This window comes from Phasianus colchicus, chromosome 34 (genome assembly GCF_987193195.1).
Source record: "Phasianus colchicus chromosome 34, bPhaCol1.hap1.1, whole genome shotgun sequence".
NCBI classification, from domain to species: Eukaryota; Metazoa; Chordata; class Aves; order Galliformes; family Phasianidae; genus Phasianus; species Phasianus colchicus.
In genome coordinates this window covers 3,250,616-3,272,012 of record NC_143469.1, presented here as the reverse complement: position 1 = coordinate 3,272,012, position 21,397 = coordinate 3,250,616, and the positions used below count along the sequence as shown (strand labels likewise).

The following is a 21,397-nucleotide window of genomic DNA, read 5'->3' as shown; positions in this document are numbered from 1 at the left end:
ATGCCTCTGCATTTGCTGGGGGGGAGGGGAGGGCAGCAACCACTGGTAGGACGGTTGCTGAGGGAAGGCTTCATTGTGGCATAAGGTTTAGGAGTTGGATTTTGGAGGAAAGACCCCTCACTGCCTCTGCACCGTTTTGGGATAATTGCACCTGAAGTGGGTGAGGCTGGAGATGGGCTGAAGGCCACTGAACAGATCAGGAATGGAAGCTCTATATTAGCTGGCAATATTCACACTCCGGGCCTTACCACGTCGGTGCCAGATGTCTGCATCACAGCAGTACCCAAACAGGGACAGCACAGTGGATCTGTTCCTGCTTTCTGCTAGGCCTCAGGGGCAGCACTGCCCTACAGACCACCACCATACCGAGCCATGAGCCACTTGGCCCTGCCCGCACCTCCCCCCAGGAGCCCTCCTCACTCCCTCAGCTGACCCACGCTCCTCTTCCTCCACCCATCCCACTCTCTGTAACCCGCAGCCCTCGTCTCAACCTGCCGGCCGCCATCTTCGTCTCCCCGCCTCCTCACAGCCCAGCCCTTCCCGCCTTTTCTTTCTCCGTCACCCATTGGCTAGCCGGTGACAGAGGCGGGCGATGATTGGCCTGCGCCGATGCCCGTCACCTGCCGCCCATCGTCGCCCCGCCCACCGTGCTCACCTCAGGGAGGCCGCGGGCAAAATGGCGGCGGTTGGGGGTGAGGCTCTGCGGATTCGCACGGTGTTACTTAGGCGGCCTTCCTCGGTCCCCAGATGTGCCCACACAGCTCCCACGGCCTTCGGCAGAGCCCTGCGCTGAGGGATGTGCCCGTCCTTGGCTTTGTCAGCCACAGCAGTCACATTTGTAGGGCAGGAACGTGTAGCAGTATGCAGAACACCATCTAAAATCCATCAAAAATTGGCCAAAATACCTGATTATTTGTCCCCAGACAAATTATTTCTCCTTCCTCCCCTCATTTAATGCATTTATCCTTTGTTTTCATATGGGACACTGGCTTTCCTCTCCCCCCAGGTGATCTGTTGGGCCTCCCTCTGAAAGATGCCATTTTTATAGAGGTTTCCCTGAGGTTTCTCTGTCCCTCGCGGACATCCCATAATTTTGAGGCTAACAAGATGTTTTCCCTTTTGAATTCCTTGCAGGCTGCTGAGGAGCTCAGCTGTGAGGCTTTGGACAGAGGTGGGAGCAGCCCCACCCCCACCCCCAAGGCTGCAAAATGTCTTCCCATCATCCTGACATCACCGCAGCACTGCAGGACAACCAGAATGTGCTGCTGGAGGAGACACAAAGTGACCCTGCCTGCTGCCCTGCGCCTGGTGGGGAAAAAGCCCAAGGAGGGAGCCCACGGTAGGAGCCCTTCAGTGGGGAACAGAATGGATGGATCGGGCCCACAAGTGATGGTGGATGGGATGAAATCCAGCTGGGGGCTGTTTTTGTTTAATATCTTTATCAACAGTCTGAATACCATAGAATAGAACAGAACAGAACAGAATAGAATAAGAGTAGAGTAGAGTGGAATGGCCTGGGTTGAACCACAGTAATCATCTCATTTCAACCCCCCTGCTATGTGCAGGGTTGGCAAGGGACGCCCAGATCCCATATAGGGACCTATGGAGACCCGTAGATCTCCCATAGGGACCCAGAGGGACCCATAGATCTCCCATAAGAACCCAGGGGGACACAAAGATCCCCCATAAGGACCCATAAAGACGCATAGATCCCTTTATAGGGACCCAGAGGGACACATAGAGACCCATAGAATCATAGAATGGCCGGAGTTGAAAAGGGTCACAATGACCATCTCATTTCAACCCCCCTGCTATGAGCAGAGGCAACAACCAGGTTGCCCAAAGGCACATCCAGCCTGGCCTTGCAATGACGGTGATAAGGGGATTGAGTGTACCCGCCGGGACCAGATCTCATTACTTAGCAGCCACCAAGTCCGTTAGAGGGTTGTTCCCTCTTTTGTAATGTAATTTCCCCATTCACGTGCCTAACTGGGCACTGATTGCAGGACTCAATAGGATGCAGTGTGGGAAAATGCATCAAAGGGGAGAAACGATTTGGGGATGGGCTGCACGCTGCCAGGACAGTTTGGAGGGCAAATTGTGAGTGCGTGTCCTCAAGCTCCACACGTTTACCTCCCCAACAACCCTGGTGGGCAGCCAGGAGCTGAGCCCAGTTTCAGGCTTGGTGTTTCTCAGCGGGTCCATCTGCCCCTCCTGTCCCCTGTGCGCGGTGGTGACACGGGGTCCTGTGTTTGGGCCCAGGATGGAGTCACAAGGTGCAGCAGTGCTGGACAGACAGGCATCATCCCGTTACTTTGCTGCCCTGGACTCCAGCGTGGGAGATCTGCGACAGCGGGCACAGGGCCTGATAGACAGACTGAACGACAGCCGCAAGGAGGACCACACCGTGATGAGCAGCTTCCGCGACAGCCTGCAGCTGAAGGTGTGGGCTGTGCTGGGCGGGGAGAAGGGGGGAGGGTCTGTTTGATGCGTTTAATCGCATTATTCCAACCGAATTAGCCATGGTGCTGGGGGGCGGTGAGAGGAGGTGCTGCGGGGAAGCAGCCGCCAGCTGCAGAGCCTGGTGTGTGCTTACACCGGCTGCGGCAGCGGGGGGCCCCCCGGCCCCTCCGGGGTGGCTGCAGCTGCCTCCAGCTCTGCTTCAGGGAGCAGAAGGGATGCCGACGGCCCCCCTGTCCCCACGCTGCTGCTGCCCGTACTCGTTTGGCCACGTGCCTCGCTGGACTTTGCTCATGCCGGCAATCCCTGCAGCCAGGGGATGGCGCCAGGAGATGGGGGGTGGGGGGCTTCCGAATGTCTGCACCCCTCCTGTGCGCAGATGGCGGCTGGGGCAGGGCAGCTGCGGCTGTGGGGACTCTGCATTCGGTGGCTCCAGCAACCATGGGCGCAGCTGGCAGCAGCGCCAGCCAAGCTGGGCTGGGAGCTGCGCCAGCTCTGGGCTGCAGCTGCCACTCCCCCCCGGGGACAGCACCGGCTGTGCCCACGGTGCTGTTGGCCCTCCTGTCCCCAACATCCCGTTTGTTTTCCCCTTTCCCGAAGGTGTCCAACCTGGCCGAGCAGCTGGAGGAGCGGCTCTTCCAGCTCTACAGTCTTCACAACGAGCTGATCCAGGAAAGGCTGCAGGAGCTGGCAGAGGTGATGGAGCGTGTCCGGCAGGCCGAGGACGAGCTGCAGCAGGTCTGCCACACCGTGGAGGCAGCCTACAGGGACCTGTGCCTGCAGCCCGAAACGTGAGCACGGCCCCCGAGCCCACAGAGAGCCCTCAGACCTCACAGGGAGCCCCCAGACCCCTCCATGGGGAGCACCTGGGTGCAGCCCTCCTGCCGGCAGGCATTCCCAATACACTGGGCTGGCTGCTCCCCTATGAACAGAGAAACGGGGATATCAGCCAAAAATTGCCTTTCCCACAGGGTGTTGGTGTTTGGTTTTTAACGCGATTAAAATAAAAGATCAAAAAACGACTGAATGGCCAAATGTGTGGGCTTTGGCACTGACAGCACATGGCAGAGCTAAGCCCTGTCTTGGTGATGCTGCCCCCGAGCCGCAGCGCTGAGGAACCTGGCACTGACGAGCAGGCAGGTGTGGCATTTCCACCCTTTATTGTGTGCACGGTGAAGGCACTGCGGCGCTGAACCACGCTGCCATGCTTGGCAGGTGGCACTGTGTCCATTCAGTGACACCACCGCCCATCAGTGTGGCACTGTTCCCTTCTGCGCAGCCAAAGTCCATCAGTGCAGCACCGGCCATCCCCAAATCCATCGGTGCCCCCCATCCCAAGCCCTACCCACGCTGCTCTGTCTGCTTGCCAGCTGTGAACGCCTGAATCCCGGTGATGGCCCGGCCCAGAATCAGCGCATGGATGTCGTGGGTGCCTGCAGCAGTGGGATCAGCTGTCAGCACACAGCTATGGGGGCACCCAGCCCCAAGTTTCGGGGGTACCTTCATAGGTGTTGACAGCCTCCAGGTTCATCATGTGCCGGATGATGTGGTACTCATCACACACCCCGTTGCCCCCCAGCATGTCACGTGCCTGCCGGGCGATCTCCAGCGCTTTGCCGCACGAGTTGCGCTTCAGCATCGACACCATCTCAGGGGCTGCCCTGAGGGGATGCAGACCCTCAGCTCTGCCCCGGGGAGCCCTGCAGGTCACCCCATCACAGCCACACACCTGCCCTCGTCTTTAAGGCGGCCGAGCCGCAGGCAGGCGTGCAGCCCGAGCGCAATCTCCGTCACCATGTCCGCCAGCTTCTTCTGCACCAGCTGGTTACGGGCCAAGGGCACCCCAAACTGCTTCCTGCGGCAGATGGGGGGGCACGGGGAGCCGGGGGGGCAGTGCAGGGGGGGTCAGTTGTGCCCCCACTCCCCATTACCTGTCCAAGGTGTACTGCCGAGCCGTCTCCAGGCACGCTTCCGCAGCACCGAGTGCGCCCCACGCGATGCCATAGCGGGCGTGGGTCAAGCAGCTAAAGGGACCCTGAGGAGCGGCCGTCAGCGAGGGTCCCATTGCTGGGTTTCACCCCCATGCTCCCACAAGCCCCCCCTTACCCCCAGCCCCTTGACACTGGGCAGCATGTTCTCCTCCGGCACCTCCACATCATCCATCACAATCATGCCGGTGGCAGATGCACGCAGTGAGAACTTGCCCTCGATTTTGGGGGTGCTGAGCCCCGCCATGCCGCGTTCCAGCAGGAAACCCCGAATCTGCTGGTCCTCCTCACACACTGCCCAGACCACACACAGCTCAGCCACCGGGGCGTTGGTGATCCTAGGGGTGCGGGGGCATCAGCGGGATCCAGGGTGGGCTTCTCCCCCCGGGATAGCTTTGGTGGGGGTCTCACCAGGTCTTGGTGCCCCGCAGGCGGTAGCTCTTGGTGGCTTTGTCATAGCGTGCGCGCGTCTCCATGCTTCCAGGGTCGCTCCCGTGGTTGGGCTCTGTCAGCCCGAAGCAGCCCAACATCTCCCCCTTTGCTGCACAGAGGGGTCAGGGCTGTCTGCACCCCACAAATCCCACCCACCACATTCCCCCCATCTTTGCTCACCCAGAGCAGGCAGGAAGCGTTCTCGCTGAGCTGGGGTCCCGAAGGCCAGGATGGGGTGCATGACGAGGGACGACTGCACACTCAGCACCGAGCGGTAGCTGCTGTCCACACGCTCCAACTCCCGTGTCACCAGCCCATAGCCCACCGAGGTGGTCCCCGCGCAGCCATACCCTGGGGACCCCCACACCACTGCATCCCCTTCTGAGGGGCCCCACTGCTCCCCAGACTCATCCTTGGAGGACCACACCCCCAGAACTTATTTCCATGGGACCACCCCTGCCCCTCCAATGCACCCCCAGAGATCCCAACACCACCCTGGACCCTCCTTATAAACCTCCCTCCCTCATCCCACTGCTCTCACAAGGGACCTTCCCCACCCAGGGACCCCACAACCTTCTCTAAAGTTTCCCTTACCCTCCAGCTCCCCAGAACCCCTTTAACACCCCCCATAACCCCCCTCACCTTGGATGGTGGGACCCAGCAATCCCAGAGCTCCCATCTCATTCACGATCTCCCGGTCAAAGACTTTTGGAGTAGGAGTACAGAAAGATGTTAAATTGGCCGAGGGATGGGGGGGGGGGGAAGCAGTGGGGACCCCCCCAACAAGTGGCTGCCACCAATGTCTGGTGGGGGTATCAGGGGTGCAGTGGGGTAATGGGTAGCACTGAGAGGGGCCATGGGGAGGTTATGGGAGCATATGGGGGGGTCTGAGGGGAATATGAGGGGCATTCTGGGAGGGTCTGGGGGTATCAGAGGAATACTGAGAGCGTATGTGGGGGGGGTCAAGGGGGTAAATGGGGTTCTGATTTCCCAGCCTCCAGCTTTGGGATCATGGGGAGGATATGGGAGTATATGGGTGAGTCTGAGGGTAACAGGATTCAGGGCATTCTGGGAGGGTCTGGGGGTATCAGAGGAATACTGAGAGGGTATGTGGGGGATGGGAGGGGTCAAGGGGGTTCCAATTTCCCAGCCTCTAGCTTTGGAGTAGGAACATGGCAGCACGGGGGCATTGGGTGCCAGGGTGGAGGTTGGGGGGGGTCGTACCCTCGTGCCTGTTGGCACGCAGCACGCGGGGCAGCAGCTGCTCCTGACTGTATTTGCGGACTGCATCCCGCAGCATCCGCTCCTCCGGGCTCAGCAGCTCCTCCAGCACCAGAGGGTCCCCCCAGTGGAAGGTGGCTGGGGGGGTGGGGTGGGGGGAGATCAGTCTCCGTGAGTGGGGGCAGCGCCCAAGGAGTCCCACGTGTGGGATCTCACGCTTTGGGCCCCCCCCACCCCGACCCACACTTTGGGGATTCTACCCTTTGCTCCCCCCCGCACACTTTGTCTCCTCTCCACCTCGGCACCCCTCACCACGGGCGGGGGCAGCACCAACGGGATCTCCTAGGGGGTCTCAGCCCATTCCTGGGGGTCTCACCCCACTCCCGGGGGTCTCACCCCGCTCCACTCACCACGCGTGGGGGCGGCGGTTCCCCCCCAGCGGACACCGCTCAGGGCTGAGCGCAGCAATGGGGCGACGAAACGCAGCGCCATGGAGCCTGGAGGGGAAGGGGGGAGAAACGTGGTAAGAGATGAGCCGAAAACCCCCAAAACCCCCCCAGGGCCACCAAAACCCACGGACCTCCCCCCCCAATCCCGCACCGTGCGAGCAGCGCGGCGGCGAACGGACCCTGCGGAGCACCGACATGACGTCACGGGGGGGAGGACCCGGGGGGTGGGGGGTGGGAGGGGTGGGGGTAGGAGAAACCTTGGGATTAACCCCTTCCTGCCCGGAGTGAGGGGACAGAACAGCTCGCTCCTAAATCCCGCTCCCCCCCAACCCCTCCCCACGATGGGGTTACACGGGGAGATCCGGGGGGGGATTTGAGTTCCTGGGAACAGCGTTTGATGGCTCAGCGGTCCCGAAGCAGCAACGGGATACCGACAATCCCGATATAACCCCGATGTAATCCCAATTAGACGCAGTTTAGTGACTTGAGGAGTTTGTTTGAGATGATAGAGAGAACTTTGGGCATCAAAGGGGGGAACCGTGGCTGCCCATCAGCTGTGCAGCTGCACCTGAAACCCTTGTGAAATAGGAATTGCACTCCTGTTACGGCATGTGACACTTCGGGAGTGTCAACAAAACTCTTTTTTTTTTTTTTTTTTTTTTAATTGGGGATGTAATGTGGCTTGCACTTTTTTTTTTTCTTCCCCAGATAATGTTATTTAGTTATTTGTTTAATTAGAAACTTGCCCATAGAATTTGGTGTGTGGAAGACTGAATATATTATTGTCCTTCACTTCTAAAACAGCAGCAATAAAGTATTTGCAAGGAGGAAGTCTTGACTTTGTTGTATGGAAGGAGGGGATAATTGACTATTTCAGAAGTTGTTTTGTAAGGAAAATATTCGTAAGCACTTCTCAGTCATACTTGAAAAGGAAATAGTGCCTATTCAAGATTCTTCACACGTGTTGTTTGGTGCATTAAATTGGTGTCTTCTCCTATATTATCTGTATTACTGACGTTTTGGGGAGGAAGTAGTGAAGAGCAAACAAAGATCCATTACTTTTTGCTGTCTTAAGTATTTCTTGGCCTTTAGGTCCACTGTTGCTGCTTCAGACTCTTCTTGTTGGAGAAAAATACAGAACGGATATCTTCATGGTGTTAGGAGGAAAAAAAATCCAGCCAAGCAATCCTGCTGCATGCTTTGCTGTTGTACAACCTCTGTTATGTGAGCAGGAAAGGTTTGAGGAGTATTGATTTAAAACAGCGAAGAAGTTATGCCTTTTGTCACAGCTTTCATACTACATTCACTGTGCTGAGCTGCTGCCACTTTTGCTGCCGTGGAGGAAGCACACAAAGGATGGAGCATCCTGCAGCACCTGCCTTTGTTGCTGGAGCTGGAGGTGGCCTTTCTGCTGGCAGGCAGGAAAAGCATCTATCCCTCCTTTAAACTGAGAGAGGTAGAAGCAGGTTTCAGCTTTGGGTGCTGGGAAAACCTGATTATGTTGGCTTTGTGACAGATCCCTGCTGCCTCTCTGCTTTTATTGCACCAGGCTACATTAAGAGAAGTTGTGTTAAGAATATCCAAGTGGCTACTGAAATTTTCAAATGGTTAATCCCTATTAATCCCTATTATGGTATATCAAGATGTCTATCTAGACAACGTTATTGTCTGTAGTGGTATATAGCATTTGTATGTAGTGGCTCTGGGCAGCCTGGTCTGGTGGTTGGTGACCTCGCACATAGCAGGGGGGTTGAAACGAGATGATCATTGTGGTCCTTTTCAACCAGGTCATTCTATGATTCGATGATTCCATGATTCTTTGGCTCAGGGCTTTGTGCCTTTGAGTAGCAGTGGGGACAGTGTTGGGTTTCCAATATCAGAAAGGTTAATAGAGGGGACATGAGGGCCAATGGGCTGCACTGCTGTTCCCTACACACTTCATACAAGGGCAAAACAGGTGTACATAAAGATGGCAGATCTCAAACAACAGCTGGGCAAAGGTTTGAGGAGAAGTACGGGGGTGGGAAGTGGAAGAAGTTGTGTTTATGGATGAGTTGTGCCATCCTGTTTATTGGTACAGCCTTCACGCTGCCTCCTATATCTGCTCCCAGGTAACAGCTGTGGGATCCCCTTAAGCAGCGCCAGGGGCAGCTGCAGGTGGGACGTGAGGAAACATTTCTTAGAAAGCGTGGTGAAGTGCTGACAGGGGGTGCAAATCACCGCCCCCAGAGGGGCGGGAGAAAGACAGAGATGTGGCACTGAGGGATGTGGGCAGTGGGGATGGGTTGGGGTTGGACTTTGGGATCTCTTGGAGGTCTTTTCCAACCTTAAAGATTCTATGAAATTCTATAATCTGAGGGTTTGAGGGTTTGGAGAAGATGGGGGGAATTTGGCTGTATTTAAATGTCTTTGGGGAACTTGGGAGGTTTTAAGGGCTTGGGAAATTTGTCAATTTGGAGAAGTTAAGGGGTGGGGTCCCATGGAACAACCCCCCCCATACATCCCCATCCAGGCCCCTCCTTCAGATTGCCAAATAAACAGCACAGCAGGGCCGGGCAGATCTGTACACACTTTATTGATCCCCGTGGCCCCCGAGCCCCAAATCCCAGAGGGCCGCAGCGTCCCAGGGTCGTTTGCATAGCAAGAATGGGGGGGTGGGGTGGGGTGTGACGTCGGGATGTCACAAAGGGTCAGTGATGTCATCCAGTGGTGTTGGGGCTGTGCTGTGACATCACAGCAGTGACATCAGCACACGGCAAGGAGCATTCCCCCATCCCTACGGCTGGAACGGTGCCACGTTGGTGACATCACAGCTATGACATCACCACCCCACCAGCATCAGTGACACCACACTGTGACATCAACGCTTCTGCCCTCCCTGTTGGAACTGACATCATCACTCCCCCTGTGCCGGCAGTGACGTCACTCAGCGCTGTGACATCATCAATCCCTCTCCACGGTGACATCACCGCTGTGACATCAGCAAGGGCAAAAACGGAGCTGGGGGTGGGGGAAGCAACGCTGTGGGGAAGCAGAAGGGCTGTGGGGGTGTCACAGTATGAACCCTTTGTGTACATGGGGTGCAGAAGTGCCTGCGACGCTCTGGGGCCCCATTATGTACAGCGGCTGGGGGGATTCAAGGGGGGCTCAGCGCTTTGCGGGGGTCCTCTCCCCATCCCCGGGGGTGGGGGTGGCAGCGGGGGGAGCTGACCCCGACCCCACCACCACGATGGGCACCGGGGGCACGGCCCGGTGCTCCTGCACGGGGCTGAGCGCTTTGGGGACCGCCTCGGCCCCCGCATTCCCCAGCAGCAGCGGCGGCTCCTGGCGGCCCAGGCGACGGGCAGGGACCGGTGGGGCCTCACCGGGGCTCTCCCCGTCCCACTCGGCCAAGCTGTGCAGCGAGGGTTCGGGCGGGAAGTCCTTGCGGGGCTCGAGACCCAACTTGCGGGCAGCAGACTTGTCAGGGCCGGGCCGGCGGGCGAGGCGCGGAGAGTCCGCGGGCTTTGCGTGCAACTTGGCGGGGAAAGCGGGCGGCGAGGCGGCGGGCGGCGAAGGGGTGTGGGCGAGCGGCGAGAGCGGGATGCTGCCCGCCGACTTGCAGCGCGCTGCCCGGTACTGCCGCTGCAGCTTCGGGGAGAGGCCCTGCAGAGAGCTGGGGCGGAGATGCGGGCCCGGAGCCGGCGACGGGGGAGCGCTGGAGCCCGGGGAGCTGCTGGGCGGGGACGGCCCTGCCCGAACCGAGCGTCACCGCGTGGCTCTCGCACCAGGCCTCGGCCCTGCGACCTCCCCAGGCCGCCATGTTATCCCCCAGCCACCACTTCCGGCTCCCTCCCAGACCCACTTCCGTTCCCGTAGCCCCGCCCTTCCCTTCCTCCCTTCTCCTCCCCCCCCCACTTCCGGCTCCCGCCCTCCTCCGCCGCCATCGCCTCCCCCCCGGCCCGGTACCTGTCTCGGCGGCGCGAGGCGGGTGGGCGGGATCCCGCGCCCGCGCGTGCGTGGGAGAGGCGGGGAGGCTGTCGGAGGAGGAGAGCGAGCGGCTGAGAGACGTCAGCGAGCGGCTTGTGTGCAGCAGGGACGCCTGCCGCGCGAGGTGGCGGAAGAGCGCACTGCGCCGCCTGCCGGATGGGAGGACTCACTGCAGGTCCCGCGCTATCCCGGTGCCCCGGTGCTGACCGGCCCGCTGCTCACCTCTCGTGGCCGCTCCCGGCGCCGCCCCGGCGGTTCCTGCGAGCCATTTTGGCACGGGCGCTGCGGCGCCGAGCGGGCCCGAGGCGGATGGAGGTGTTCTCCAAGGGAGTGGTGCTCACCAGCACCTTGGTGCCGCTCTGCGGAGTGATTGGGGGGGGGTGACATCTGACCCCGCCGTGAACCCACGTGACATCACCGCGACCCACGAGCCAGCCGTGACCTCTGACCCCACCCTGACCTCTCATTCCTGGGGGCTTTTGGCCTCCGCGATCCCACATCTCACAACCCTTGTGACCCCCCCAATGACCCCACAGCCCGTGACCCCCTATGACCCTGAGATCCCATAACCACAAGCCCCACTGAGTGACCCCACAACCCATAACTTCACACCCCACGACCCCAGACCCCATAACCCCACGACCCACTCTCACATGACACCACCCCCACAACCCCCTTAACACCCATGACCCCACATGACCCCACACCTCACAGCCCCTACCCCCCCCAGCCCCCATGCACCGCTGACCTTCAGGATGAGCTCCACCACCTCGGTGTGCACCAACCCGTGCACGGGCTCCCCGTTGACGTGGGTGATGAGATCCCCTGCACACAGCCCCGCCTCCTGTGCCGGGCCCCCCTCCTCCACGTGCTGCACACACAGAGCCGTCACCCCATGGCCCCCACCATGGGGACCCAAACCATGCAGACACCTCAGTGCCCACATCCCCTCCTTGTCCCCCTATCTTCCCCCACATCCCTTCCCCACACCCACACCCTCTCCACATCCCCCCCACATGCACATTGCCACCCATGTCCCCCCACACCCCTACAATCCCCCATGACCCCACATCCCCCCACATCTCTCCATGACCCCATACCCCCTCCCACCCCCATACCCCCCCGTTCCCACTGACCCAGACGACATGATGCACACTGTAGACGTCGCTGTCCCCCAGGTAGACTCGGATGGCACGCAGAGTGAAGCCAAACTTCTTGCCGGGTCGTGGGATGGCGATGGGAGAACGGGGGGCAGCCACGGCGGGGGCCAATTCCCTCCCGGGGGAGGAATCCCGTGAGGACGGATCCGAGGACAGCGAGCGTGGGGACATGGGGCTGCCCAGGGGAGAGGAGCCGGCCGCCTCCCCTGCACCCACCATGGTACTGTGACCACCAAGAGGGACACTGGGACCCCCACCCTGGGGACACCGCCAGCCCCCAGCACCCTTGAGGACCCAATCACCCCGAGGACACTGCTGGTTATGGGGTCCTAAGGGACCATATCACCCTTGGGGACTCTCGGGGCACCATCACCCACTGCCCCCATCCCTGAGGGACTCCCACCCTGGAGACTTTGCCCCCCTTTGTGACCCGGGGGGGACACACTCACCGCTGGGGATGATGACAGACAGCGCGGTGGCCGATGCCGATTTGGTGACCTTTCCAGGTCCACGGGGGCTGCGTTTATCAGCCCCCCCTTCGGGGGTCACCCCTGGGTGTCGCGGCCGCCGCAGCCCCAGCTCAGTGCGGGGGGTGGGCTGCACCCGGTCACCTAAAGGAGAGGGCATGGAAGTGATGGGGGAGGGGGGGGATGGAGGTGACACACAGGGATCCCCCAGCACCCACCTGGCTCCTCTGGGGTGCTCTCGGTTGGGCCGTCTCGGGGGGGGACCCCATTGCGGGGGGGTCCCGGTTCCAGTAGGGCCGAGAAGCGACGCCGGGCACCGGGTGGGGGGCTGCTGTCCCCTTCAGCTGGGGGGGGCTCAGGCGCTGGTGGGCGCTTCCTGCAGAAAGCAGAGTGCTGCTGGGGGGAGTGGGGGGCAACATCTGCAGACCCCCTTGGGAACACCCTATGCCCCATTTAGGGACCCATTTAGGGACCCACACGTTCCGCCCTCCCCAGGAACAGAGGTGTCCCCCACAGACCCCGTTGTACCCCCCCAGGGTCTGATGTCCCCCCCCATGCTCACAGCTCAGGGGACGCCGTGCGCCAGCCCCGCTCCCTGGCGATGCCCTCCCGTCGTCCCTCATCCCGCGGCCGTCCTTTGGCTGCCTTTGGCTCCGGCTGCTGAGAGAGCTGCTCCAGGCTGCTGTACACCTGGGGGGGGCAGGGGAGGGGGAACAGCGGGGCTGCGCTGAGATCCCACCAAGGATTCACACGATGGTTTGCACAAGTGTGAGCGCACGCCAGATGAGGCTGTGCACCATCAACCTGTGCTGCACATCCCCATGTGTTCCCTCCCGTCTGTTCCCCCCGCCCCGTGTCCCCTTGCCCCCTCCCCATTGCCCCCACCTTGCTGAAGCGCGGGGAGCAGGATGAGAACTGCCGGATCTCCACGGGTTCATCCTCTGTCGTGTCCTCATCCTCATAGGAGGTGATGTGGGGGTAGCGGTCCGAGCGTGCTGTAGGAGGGTGGGAGGGAATAAGGGGGAAGGGGGGGGGGGGAAGGAGCATAAAGTGTCCCTAAGCGGGCTCAGATGATCCCATCAGAAAGGGGCCATCAGGAAGCTTCCATGGGGAAAGGACAACCACTGTGGGGAGCCACAGGTGGGTTCTAATGGTTCCCAGGGGAGACAGAATGGGGTGTCCTGGGAGGTTCCATGGGTGCCACCAGTGCCCCAGGGGACCCTCCGGGGAGGGGGGCGGGTCACTCACTGTCAAAGTAACTCGTGTCCTCCTCAGACTCCAGATGGGGCACAAACTCAGCTTTCTGCCGTAGCAGGCCGGTCCAATCCAGCGCTGCAAAGAAGCTGTGAGCCTTCACCTCCTGTGCTCCGCCTGCATGGGGACATTGGGTGCCGTGGGGTGACGTGGGGTGACACAGAGGTAAGGTGGGCTGTGGGGTTTGGGTCTCACCCGCCCCCAGGCGTCGCAGGGGGTCGGTCTGCAGCAGGCAGGAGATGAGGTGCTGCGCATCAGGGGGTAGAGCCTCGTCCCCCTCTGGCCACAGGATCTCATCTGGAGGGCGGGTGAGGATATGGGGATGTGAACACAAGAGCCCAGCCCAGCCCTGTGTCCCCATACAGGACATGAGCAGCCCCCTCTGAGTCCCCATGTCTGTCCCTGAGCCGGCAGTGCCCCATCCCTACCCCCATCCCATGTCCCCATTGCTGTCCTTGTGTCCCCATGTCCTGGAGGTGACCATTTCCATCCCTCTGTCCCCATACTGGAGCCAATGTGCACTGTGTGCTTGGATCCCTATACCCACAATGACATCTCCTGCCCCTCCATGCCCCCAGTGTCCCCATACCCACAGTGACACCTCCATGCCCCCAATGTCCCCAAACCCACAGTGACATCTCCTGCCCCTCCATGTCCCCAGTGTCCCCATACCCACAGTGACATCTCCTGCCCCTCCATGTCCCCAGTGTCCCCATACCCACAATGACATTCCCTATCCCCCGTGTGCCCCCCCCCCACGTCCCCATGTCCCCGTACCCGAGATGACCTGCCCGAAAAGCTCCTCGGGGGTGTCCCCGAAGAAGGGGACGCAGCCCACCAGGAACTCATAGAGGACGATTCCCATTGCCCACCAGTCCACGGGTTTCCCGTAGCCCTGACGCAGGATCACCTCCGGCGCGATGTATTCGGGAGTACCGCACACCTGGGGGCGGGCTCAGCGTTAGCCACGCCCCTGTTTCGCCCACAAGCAACACCCATTGGCTGCTCCTCTTGGCCACGCCCTCAATCACGCCCTCTGAGCACACCCATTGGTCGCTCACCGCCTTTGGCCTCGCCCCGGCCACGCCCACAAGCAACACCCATTGGCTACACTCCAGTGGCCACGCCCCCAGTCACGCCCTCTGAGCACACCCATTGGTTGTTCCCTTTGGCCACGCTCCTGGCCACGCCCACCTGCTTGTCGCGGAACTCCCTGGCGTCCTTCTCCATGTGCCCCTCGTACAGGTTGGTGGTGAGGCTCATCAGCCCCATCTTGGACAGCCCGAAGTCCGTCAGCTTCACGTGGCCCAGCGATGTGATCAGGAGGCTGCGGTTTGGGGGGGTGGGGGGGATGGGGAGCAGCTGGAACACCCCCAGACCTCCCCAAAGCCCCTTCCTGACCCCCCCGGGAACCCCCCCGGGCCTCCCCTACTTGTCGGGTTTGAGGTCGCGATGCACGATGCCGTAGTTGTGCAGGTATTCCAAGGCCAGCACGGTTTCGGCAAAGTAGAGCCTCGCCAGCTCCAGCGGCAGCGCCCCGATGTGCTTCAGCAGCGTGGCGCAGTCCCCGCCTGCAGGATGGAAACGGGCGATTATCGTGATATGAGCCGCCCCACCTGCGCCATATCGCGACCCCCCCAACCCGATATCACAATGCCCAGCCCTGGATGGTAACACCCAACCCTGTGTGGCACTGCTTCATTCCCTGCATCACAGCACCACTTCCCATATCACAGCACCCAACCCCATATCGCGACAGCTGGTCTGTTTCACGACACCCAGCCCTACACTCTTGGCTCCAGTCCCCATATCACAACACCCACCTCCATATCACAGCATCCATCCCTATATCAGAGCACCCATCCCCATATCACGACTCCCACCCCCATATCATGACTCCCAGCCCCCATATCGCGACTCCCACACCCCACACCGCACCTTCCACGTACTCCATGACCATGCAGAGGTGGCGGCGGGTCTGGAAGGAGCAGAACATGCTGACGACGAAGGGGTTCTCAGCAAAGGTGAGGATGTCGCGTTCCACGAAGGCCTGCTGGACCTGGTTGCGCAGCAGCAGGTTCTGCTTGTTGATCTTCTTCATGGCGAAGCGCTGCCGCGTGGCGCGGTGCCGCACCAAATACACTGCCCTGCATACAAGCAGCCGTCATGCCGGGACCCCGACCCGGACCCCCACCCTGAACCCCCCCGACCCCCCACTCCACGCCTTCTCACCCGTAGGCGCCGTTGCTGATGAGTTTGATGGTCTCGAAGTCGTTTTCACCTGGTGGTTTCTTGGGTCTGGGGACAGCGCTGCGGGCCTGGGGGGGCGGGGACGGGGGATGTGGGGGATGCGGGGGGTGATGGGGTGATGTAGGGACATGGGATGATGTGGAGATGCAGGGTGATGTGGGGACATGGGGGGATATGGGGTGATGTGGGGACATGGGGTGATGTGGGGATGTGGGGGGGGTGTGGGGTGATGTGAATGACGGCATGAAATGGTGACACGTGGGGGGATGTGGGGACACAGAGACCAACCCGGTGCCCACCTCAGCCCCCTCCTCAGGCTCTGGGGTGTTGCAGCCACCACTATCGGGCTCCTCCAGGTGTACCACATCTGCAGGGACACGGGATGTCACACGTGTGCACGCAAGCTCTGCACACTTCAGCACACATGTGCTTCCCATGTGACCCCACTTGTATACCAGGGAAGGGGTCCCTTGCCAGCCCCAGCTGCCCGATGATGTAGCGTGGGATGTCGGCCTTCAGCAGCCCCTGCCCCTCCGCCGCCGTCAGCAGCTGGTAGAACTCAGCTGGGTCGAACTCCTGTGGGCACACACAGACCGTTATGCATGTGTCACATGTGTGCACACGCCGTGGCACACTGATGGATACAAACACGGGTCTGTGTGAGAGGATGTGCGTGCAAAGTCAGCTGTGTGTGTGCACGGGTCAAGGATCTGCTCGCACCACGCACACGCGTGTGCTTCCCGTGTGCCCCCATCCCCCCACCCCAGTGGTGCTCAGGACATGCAGTGACATGAAGCAGTCCCAGCATCATGTCTGTTGTCATGGCAATGGAAGCCCTGCCCCATCTGGATTGGCTGAGACGGTGCCATGGTGACCAGGAAGGATGGGTCCTGTGGGATGTTTGGGGCAGTGCGGGATGAGAAGGGGGGTCTGGGGGTTCTTTGGGGTGGTGTGGGGGGTCCCGGGTCTGACCAGGCACTCCAGCAGCCGCGCGGGGCGGGAGATGATGATGAGGAGCTTCTTCACCAGCTGCGTGATGAAGGCCACCTCCTCTGATTCCGAGCGCTCGTAGGCCTGGGGAGTGTAAAGGGGGCTGGGGGGTCCCAGTGGCACCCAGGGGTGGGGGATATTTGTTGGGTGCCCATTGGGTGACATTGGGGTCCTCTGTGTCCTACTGAATACTGTTGGGTGGCATTGGGTCCCCATTGGGTCCCACTGGGTGACATCAACACCTGCTGGGTCCCCATTGGGTGACATTGACCCCCATTGGGTGACAAGACATCAACTCCTGTTGGGTCTCTATTGGATGACATTGACCCCCATTGGGTGACATTGACCCCCATTGGGTGCCCTTATCCCCCATTGGGTCCCCACTGGCTGACATTAACACCCCATTGGGTGCTGCTATCCCCCACTGTGTCCCCACCCCCCACTCACGTCCTGCAGCAGCCGCTCCATGTTCTCCTGCAGCTCATAGAAGTACCCAGCAGTGATGAGGCCGTGCCGTGCCTTGGCCAGGCAGTCCCGTGCCAGCTCTGCCAGTTGGTGCTGGATGAAGCTCAGAGCTCCATCAGCCAGTGGGGTCCCCCCGGGGCCGCAGCTCCGCACAAACTCCTCCAGCCTCTCCTCCATCTGCGCCGTCGCCTGTGGGGCCGGGATCCACGCTGCCCTGCTGCCCCCTGAGACCCCCGTGGCTGCCCCACAACAACCCCCATAAACCTGAAGATCCCAAAGGCTTCCTCAATATCCTAAAGACTCCCAGAAGACCTCCAAGACCCCATATGTCCTGCAGTTCCCCATGGATCCCCAGAAGATCCTCAATATTCCATATGCTCCCCCAGTGCCCTACAGACTCATCCTTATAAACACCCAAATCTCCCCCCCTCCCCATATTCTCTCTAGGCTCACATATTCACTCCAAGTCCACTTCCCAGGATCCCAAACCCCCTCTTTGGACCAGTCCCAGCCCCCGAAACACCTGTAGCCCCCCTCCATCCCCCCAGGCCCCACCTTGGGGAAGCGCTCCTTGTACACGTGGTTCATCATCACGATCTCATTGTCATGGGATGAGGGCGAACGTCCGGGGCTGGGGGGACAATGCTGGCACCTGCTGGACCCCCAGCATCCCCCCAGCCCCAAAACATCCCCAACCCCACATCACCCCCAGATGTCCCCACAGTGTCCCCCGGTTCCAAAATATCCCCAACTCTACATCTCCCCCAAGTGTCCCCTGCTGTCCCCAGCCCCTTGGTACCCCAATCCCCCCCACTTTGCCCCCATCGTCTCCCCACGCCACCCCCAACCCCACATCACCTTCAGGTGTCTCCTGATGTCCCCATCGCCCCACTCCCCCCAAACTCTTCCATATCACCCGAAAAACCCCACGCCATCCCCGGCCCCACCTGAGGCTGCGGGACCTGGGGCGGGGGGCTGACCCCCCTCGACCCCCTCCTTCCTCCTCAGCCAGGCTCTCAGAGCTGCCAAAGTGTCGGGAGAGGAAGCGCAGCTCCTCCGGCGTGGGCTGAGCCGGCAGCTGATGCAGGCGCTCCTGGGACGAGCACGAGGACTGCGCGCCCGCGTCACCCCATGGGCCCCCCCATGGGCCCACCCCATGGATCCCCCCCATGGGTACCCCCTTCCACAGACCCCCTCATGGATTCCCCCCCATGACCCCCCTCATGGACTCCCTCCCATGTACCCCCTCCCATGGACCCCCCCAAATTGGATCTCCTCATGGACTCCCACCCATGGACCCCCCCCATGGACCCTCTCCCATTGACCCCCTCATGGATCCCCCCCACGGACCCCCTCATGGATCCCTTCCCATAGACCTCTCCCCATGGACCCCCTCATAGACCCCCTCCCTGTGTCCCCTCTATGGACTCCTTCCCATGGATCCCTCCACGGACCTCCCTCCATGGACCCCCCCAAATGAATCCCCCCCATGTATCGCCTCCATGGACCCCCTTCCATGGATTCCCCCATCTGTCCCCTCCATATTTCCCCTCATGGACCCCTTCCCCTGGACCTCCCCCCATGGACCTTCCCCCATGCCCCCCCTCCCCCATGGACCCCCTCCCCATGAATCCCCCTCACAGACCCCTATAGAGCACCTCATGGACCCTTCTTCAATAGATTCCAACCCCCCAACATTGGTGGGACACTCATGGTGCTCATACAGGGGGAAGAACACCCAGCATCAATTTGGGGGGGGGGGGGGAGGGGCAATATGGAGGGGAGGGTTGGGGGTCTCCCTGTGGGGTTGGGGGGTACCGAGGGACCCCCCTGCACTCACCGAGACAGTGGAGCTGGGGGTGTTGGTGCCATAGCCTGAGGATGGCAGTGAGGCCAGGGACCACCGGCGCCCGTCGGCTCTGGGGGTGACCTCAGTGAACCCCCCCCACCAAGGACTACCCCCCCCAACCTGAGACCACCCCAACCCTGGGACCACCCCCAATATGCGACCACCTCACACCTTCAGAACCCCCCAGCCATCGGCCATTTCCCCACCCTAGGACCCTTCCCTGCTCTGAAACCTCTCCACACTGAGACACCCCCCCCTCACTGGGATGAATTCCCACCATGGGACCCCCCATCAACCTGGGACCCCCCCCTTCCTCCCCCACCTGCGAGATGAGGCGAAGCAGAAGTGTGCTGGATTGCTGGGGGAGAAGTTGCGGGGGCTGTCCAGGGGGCTGCTGCCTGTGGGGGGGACATGGAGGAGAACATAGGGATGACATAAAACCCCCTTCCCATTGTCAGCCCCCCCACCCTGCCAGTCTCCACCCACACTCAGGGGAAAAGAGTTGGGGGCATCAGGAGAGACCCCAGTGAATGAGGGGGGAGGGGATTATCAGTCCTATGAAGGCTTTGGGGTGGTCCCTAAGTGGGTTTATAGGAGGAGGAAGACAATGTGTCCCTCTGGAGGGGGGGGAGGGGGGGGAGGAGGGGGCAGCAATTTTGGAGGGATCTATGTGGCTTTTTCTGGGTAGGGGAGGCTGTGGGTCCCACAGAGGTCTGGGGTGGGGGGGATTGGGGCTGAGGGGCACAATAGGTCTCAGCAAATAGGGGGGGACCCTGTGGGCTCTGGATGGAGGGGATTTCAGGGGGGATTTGGGGGACTTCCAGGGTTGTGGGGTCCTGGGGGGGGGGGTCCCGGGGAGGGTTCTGGGAGGTCTCACCGATGTGTCCTGGCAGCGGTGAGTGCGGCCGTGGGAGGGTGGGGGATGTGCTGGTCAGGATCAGACTCTTCCTGTTGTTGGTACGGCAGCTGGGGGGACACGGCGGGGGGGGGGACACCGTGGGGAGGGGGGCATGAGGTGGGGTAGGATCCCTTGCATATAGAAAACATGCCCACAACAGCTCCCCCCTCCCCCCCAAAAAAAAAAGAAAGAAAGAAAACCCCCAAAAAACGGGTGGTAATGGGGTGGGGCAGGGAAAAAGGGGATGGAGGATGAGGAGGGAGGGAGGAAGGCTGAGAGATGAAGATGGATGGGGATGGGGGGGAGATGGGGGGGTGATGGAGGGGTGAGGGCTGCAGGAGAGAGGATGGAGGAAAGGATGAAGTCTGAGGATGAGGAGCGATGAAGGATGGGGTGATGAAGGCCAGGAGATGTGGATGAAGGAAGGGGTGAGGATGAGGATGGGGGGGGATGAGGGAGGAGGAGGATGAAGGAAGGATGAAGGCCAGAGGATGAAGACAGAGGGGCAATGAAGGATGGGGAGGATGAAGAAGGCCGGGGCTGGATGAAAGCGGGGGGGGGGGGGGGCAGGGGATGAAGGATGCGGCGGGGGGGGGGGGTGAGGATGATGATGATGAAGGCCGCCGATGGGGATGAAGGCCGCGCTACCTCTTAGTGCGGCGGAACATTGTGCCGCTGCCGCTGCCCACCGGGATCGGCATCACGGGATGGGGGGGGGTCCGGGCTGGGGGGGGGTCCAGGCTATGCCGCGGGGGGACAACGCGGCAGCGGCCGCAGCGCGCGGGGCGGGGCCGGGGCGGGGCTGTTGGTGGTGGTGGGGGGGGGGTAGATGGGGAGGGGGTGCGTTCCGTGCGCGTGCGGCCCCACCCGGCAAATGATGGAGGGGGGGAAGGGCCCGGTGGGGGGGCGGGGGGCTCACCTGCTGCTCTTCCTCGGCAGCGGCAGCTCCTCCTGCAAAACGTGGGGGAGGGGGAAGGGGGGCAGACCCCCCCTCCCAAAAATCAGTCCCTATAAACAACCGACCCTCCCATCCTCCCCCCCCTCCAAAATAAAAAACAGCCCTTCTGCTCCCCCCCTCCGGGATCGGGGCTGCATTGCCTTTGCCCCCTCCCCAAAGACCCCCATTCCCATACCTGCAGCCGCCGTCGCCGGATCACACCCGAATCGTCCATAGCGGTGCCGTTCCGGGGGGGGTCACAACCGCCCCCCCCCACCCCACCCCCCCGGCCGCCCTCCGCAATCCGCCGCACGGGACCCCCCCAGCGAAGCCCCGCCCACTGTTGCCCCCACCCACCCTTGGCCACGCCCCCAGTCCACGCCCCCAAAAGCCACGCCCGGGCGCTGTCCGTGGTGCTGAAGCGTTCGCTGTTCCCGATACACCCCCCCCCCACCCAAAAATCTCCACAATAAACTTCACACCGGCAATTTGCAATTCAGCAAATTCCCCCCGACCCCGAGTGACCCCCGCCCCCACCGCCCCCCTAAAAAAATCTCAGTACTCCTAAATGACGTCACTGCACTGCAAAAACCCTAAAAACGATCCCA

At 61.3% G+C, this 21,397-nt stretch overlaps 3 protein-coding genes across 5 annotated transcripts; 1 reads left to right on the top strand and 2 right to left on the bottom strand.

Annotated features, from left to right (window-relative positions):
• The first annotated feature begins 99 nt into the window (after positions 1 to 99).
• SYCE2 (synaptonemal complex central element protein 2) lies at positions 100 to 3,459 on the top strand. The gene is made up of 4 exons (XM_031614183.2): positions 100 to 692; positions 1,135 to 1,339; positions 2,263 to 2,443; positions 3,061 to 3,459. Exons 2-4 carry the CDS (start codon positions 1,209 to 1,211, stop codon positions 3,253 to 3,255), a joined length of 507 nt encoding a protein of 168 aa, XP_031470043.1. The 5' UTR covers positions 100 to 692; positions 1,135 to 1,208; the 3' UTR covers positions 3,256 to 3,459.
• A 144-nt stretch (positions 3,460 to 3,603) lies between these two features.
• GCDH (glutaryl-CoA dehydrogenase) lies at positions 3,604 to 6,771 on the bottom strand. Its single transcript, XM_031614181.2, has 11 exons — positions 6,702 to 6,771; positions 6,512 to 6,598; positions 6,105 to 6,239; positions 5,523 to 5,585; positions 5,061 to 5,231; positions 4,860 to 4,989; positions 4,567 to 4,786; positions 4,392 to 4,495; positions 4,190 to 4,315; positions 3,961 to 4,121; positions 3,604 to 3,893 (listed from the first exon to the last, which is right to left on the bottom strand). Exons 1-11 carry the CDS (start codon positions 6,745 to 6,747, stop codon positions 3,802 to 3,804), a joined length of 1,335 nt encoding a protein of 444 aa, XP_031470041.1. The 5' UTR covers positions 6,748 to 6,771; the 3' UTR covers positions 3,604 to 3,801.
• A 2,310-nt stretch (positions 6,772 to 9,081) lies between these two features.
• On the bottom strand, positions 9,082 to 21,096 carry MAST1 (microtubule associated serine/threonine kinase 1). Of its 3 annotated transcripts, none has more exons than XM_090128940.1 (27): positions 20,986 to 21,096; positions 20,772 to 20,803; positions 19,832 to 19,920; positions 19,277 to 19,352; positions 18,946 to 19,024; positions 18,053 to 18,216; positions 17,661 to 17,736; positions 17,088 to 17,294; positions 16,623 to 16,724; positions 16,106 to 16,226; positions 15,950 to 16,017; positions 15,633 to 15,718; positions 15,339 to 15,547; positions 14,833 to 14,971; positions 14,595 to 14,727; positions 14,178 to 14,343; positions 13,596 to 13,697; positions 13,395 to 13,517; positions 13,032 to 13,141; positions 12,709 to 12,836; positions 12,365 to 12,522; positions 12,129 to 12,290; positions 11,656 to 11,885; positions 11,268 to 11,390; positions 10,742 to 10,878; positions 10,499 to 10,668; positions 9,082 to 10,281 (listed from the first exon to the last, which is right to left on the bottom strand). In XM_090128940.1, the coding sequence occupies exons 1-27, from the start codon at positions 21,022 to 21,024 to the stop codon at positions 9,698 to 9,700; spliced, it is 3,813 nt and encodes a 1,270-aa protein (XP_089985066.1). In that variant the 5' UTR covers positions 21,025 to 21,096; the 3' UTR covers positions 9,082 to 9,697. The 3 variants fall into 3 exon arrangements, with proteins under 3 accessions (XP_089985066.1, XP_089985069.1, XP_089985068.1); XM_090128943.1 differs by having other exon boundaries at positions 18,053 to 18,198; XM_090128942.1 differs by lacking the exons at positions 20,772 to 20,803; positions 20,986 to 21,096 and adding an exon at positions 20,501 to 20,569.
• Between the last annotated feature and the right edge of the window lie 301 nt (positions 21,097 to 21,397).

Coding starts and splice junctions, on each gene's coding strand:
- SYCE2 (XM_031614183.2), top strand. CDS start 1,209: ATGTCTTCCCATCATCCTGACATCACCGCAGCACTGCAGGACAACCAG. Junction 1,340..2,262: donor GCCCAAGGAGGGAGCCCACG/GTAGGAGCCCTT, acceptor GTTTGGGCCCAG/GATGGAGTCACAAGGTGCAG. Junction 2,444..3,060: donor GCGACAGCCTGCAGCTGAAG/GTGTGGGCTGTG, acceptor CCTTTCCCGAAG/GTGTCCAACCTGGCCGAGCA.
- GCDH (XM_031614181.2), bottom strand. CDS start 6,747: ATGTCGGTGCTCCGCAGGGTCCGTTCGCCGCCGCGCTGCTCGCACG. Junction 4,316..4,391: donor CGGCAGTACACCTTGGACAG/GTAATGGGGAGT, acceptor CATCTGCCGCAG/GAAGCAGTTTGGGGTGCCCT. Junction 3,894..3,960: donor GGCTGTCAACACCTATGAAG/GTACCCCCGAAA, acceptor CCACTGCTGCAG/GCACCCACGACATCCATGCG.
- MAST1 (XM_090128940.1), bottom strand. CDS start 21,024: ATGGACGATTCGGGTGTGATCCGGCGACGGCGGCTGCAG. Junction 17,295..17,660: donor ACAAGGAGCGCTTCCCCAAG/GTGGGGCCTGGG, acceptor CCGGCCCCACAG/GCGACGGCGCAGATGGAGGA. Junction 16,018..16,105: donor GGCAAGGGACCCCTTCCCTG/GTATACAAGTGG, acceptor GTGTCCCTGCAG/ATGTGGTACACCTGGAGGAG.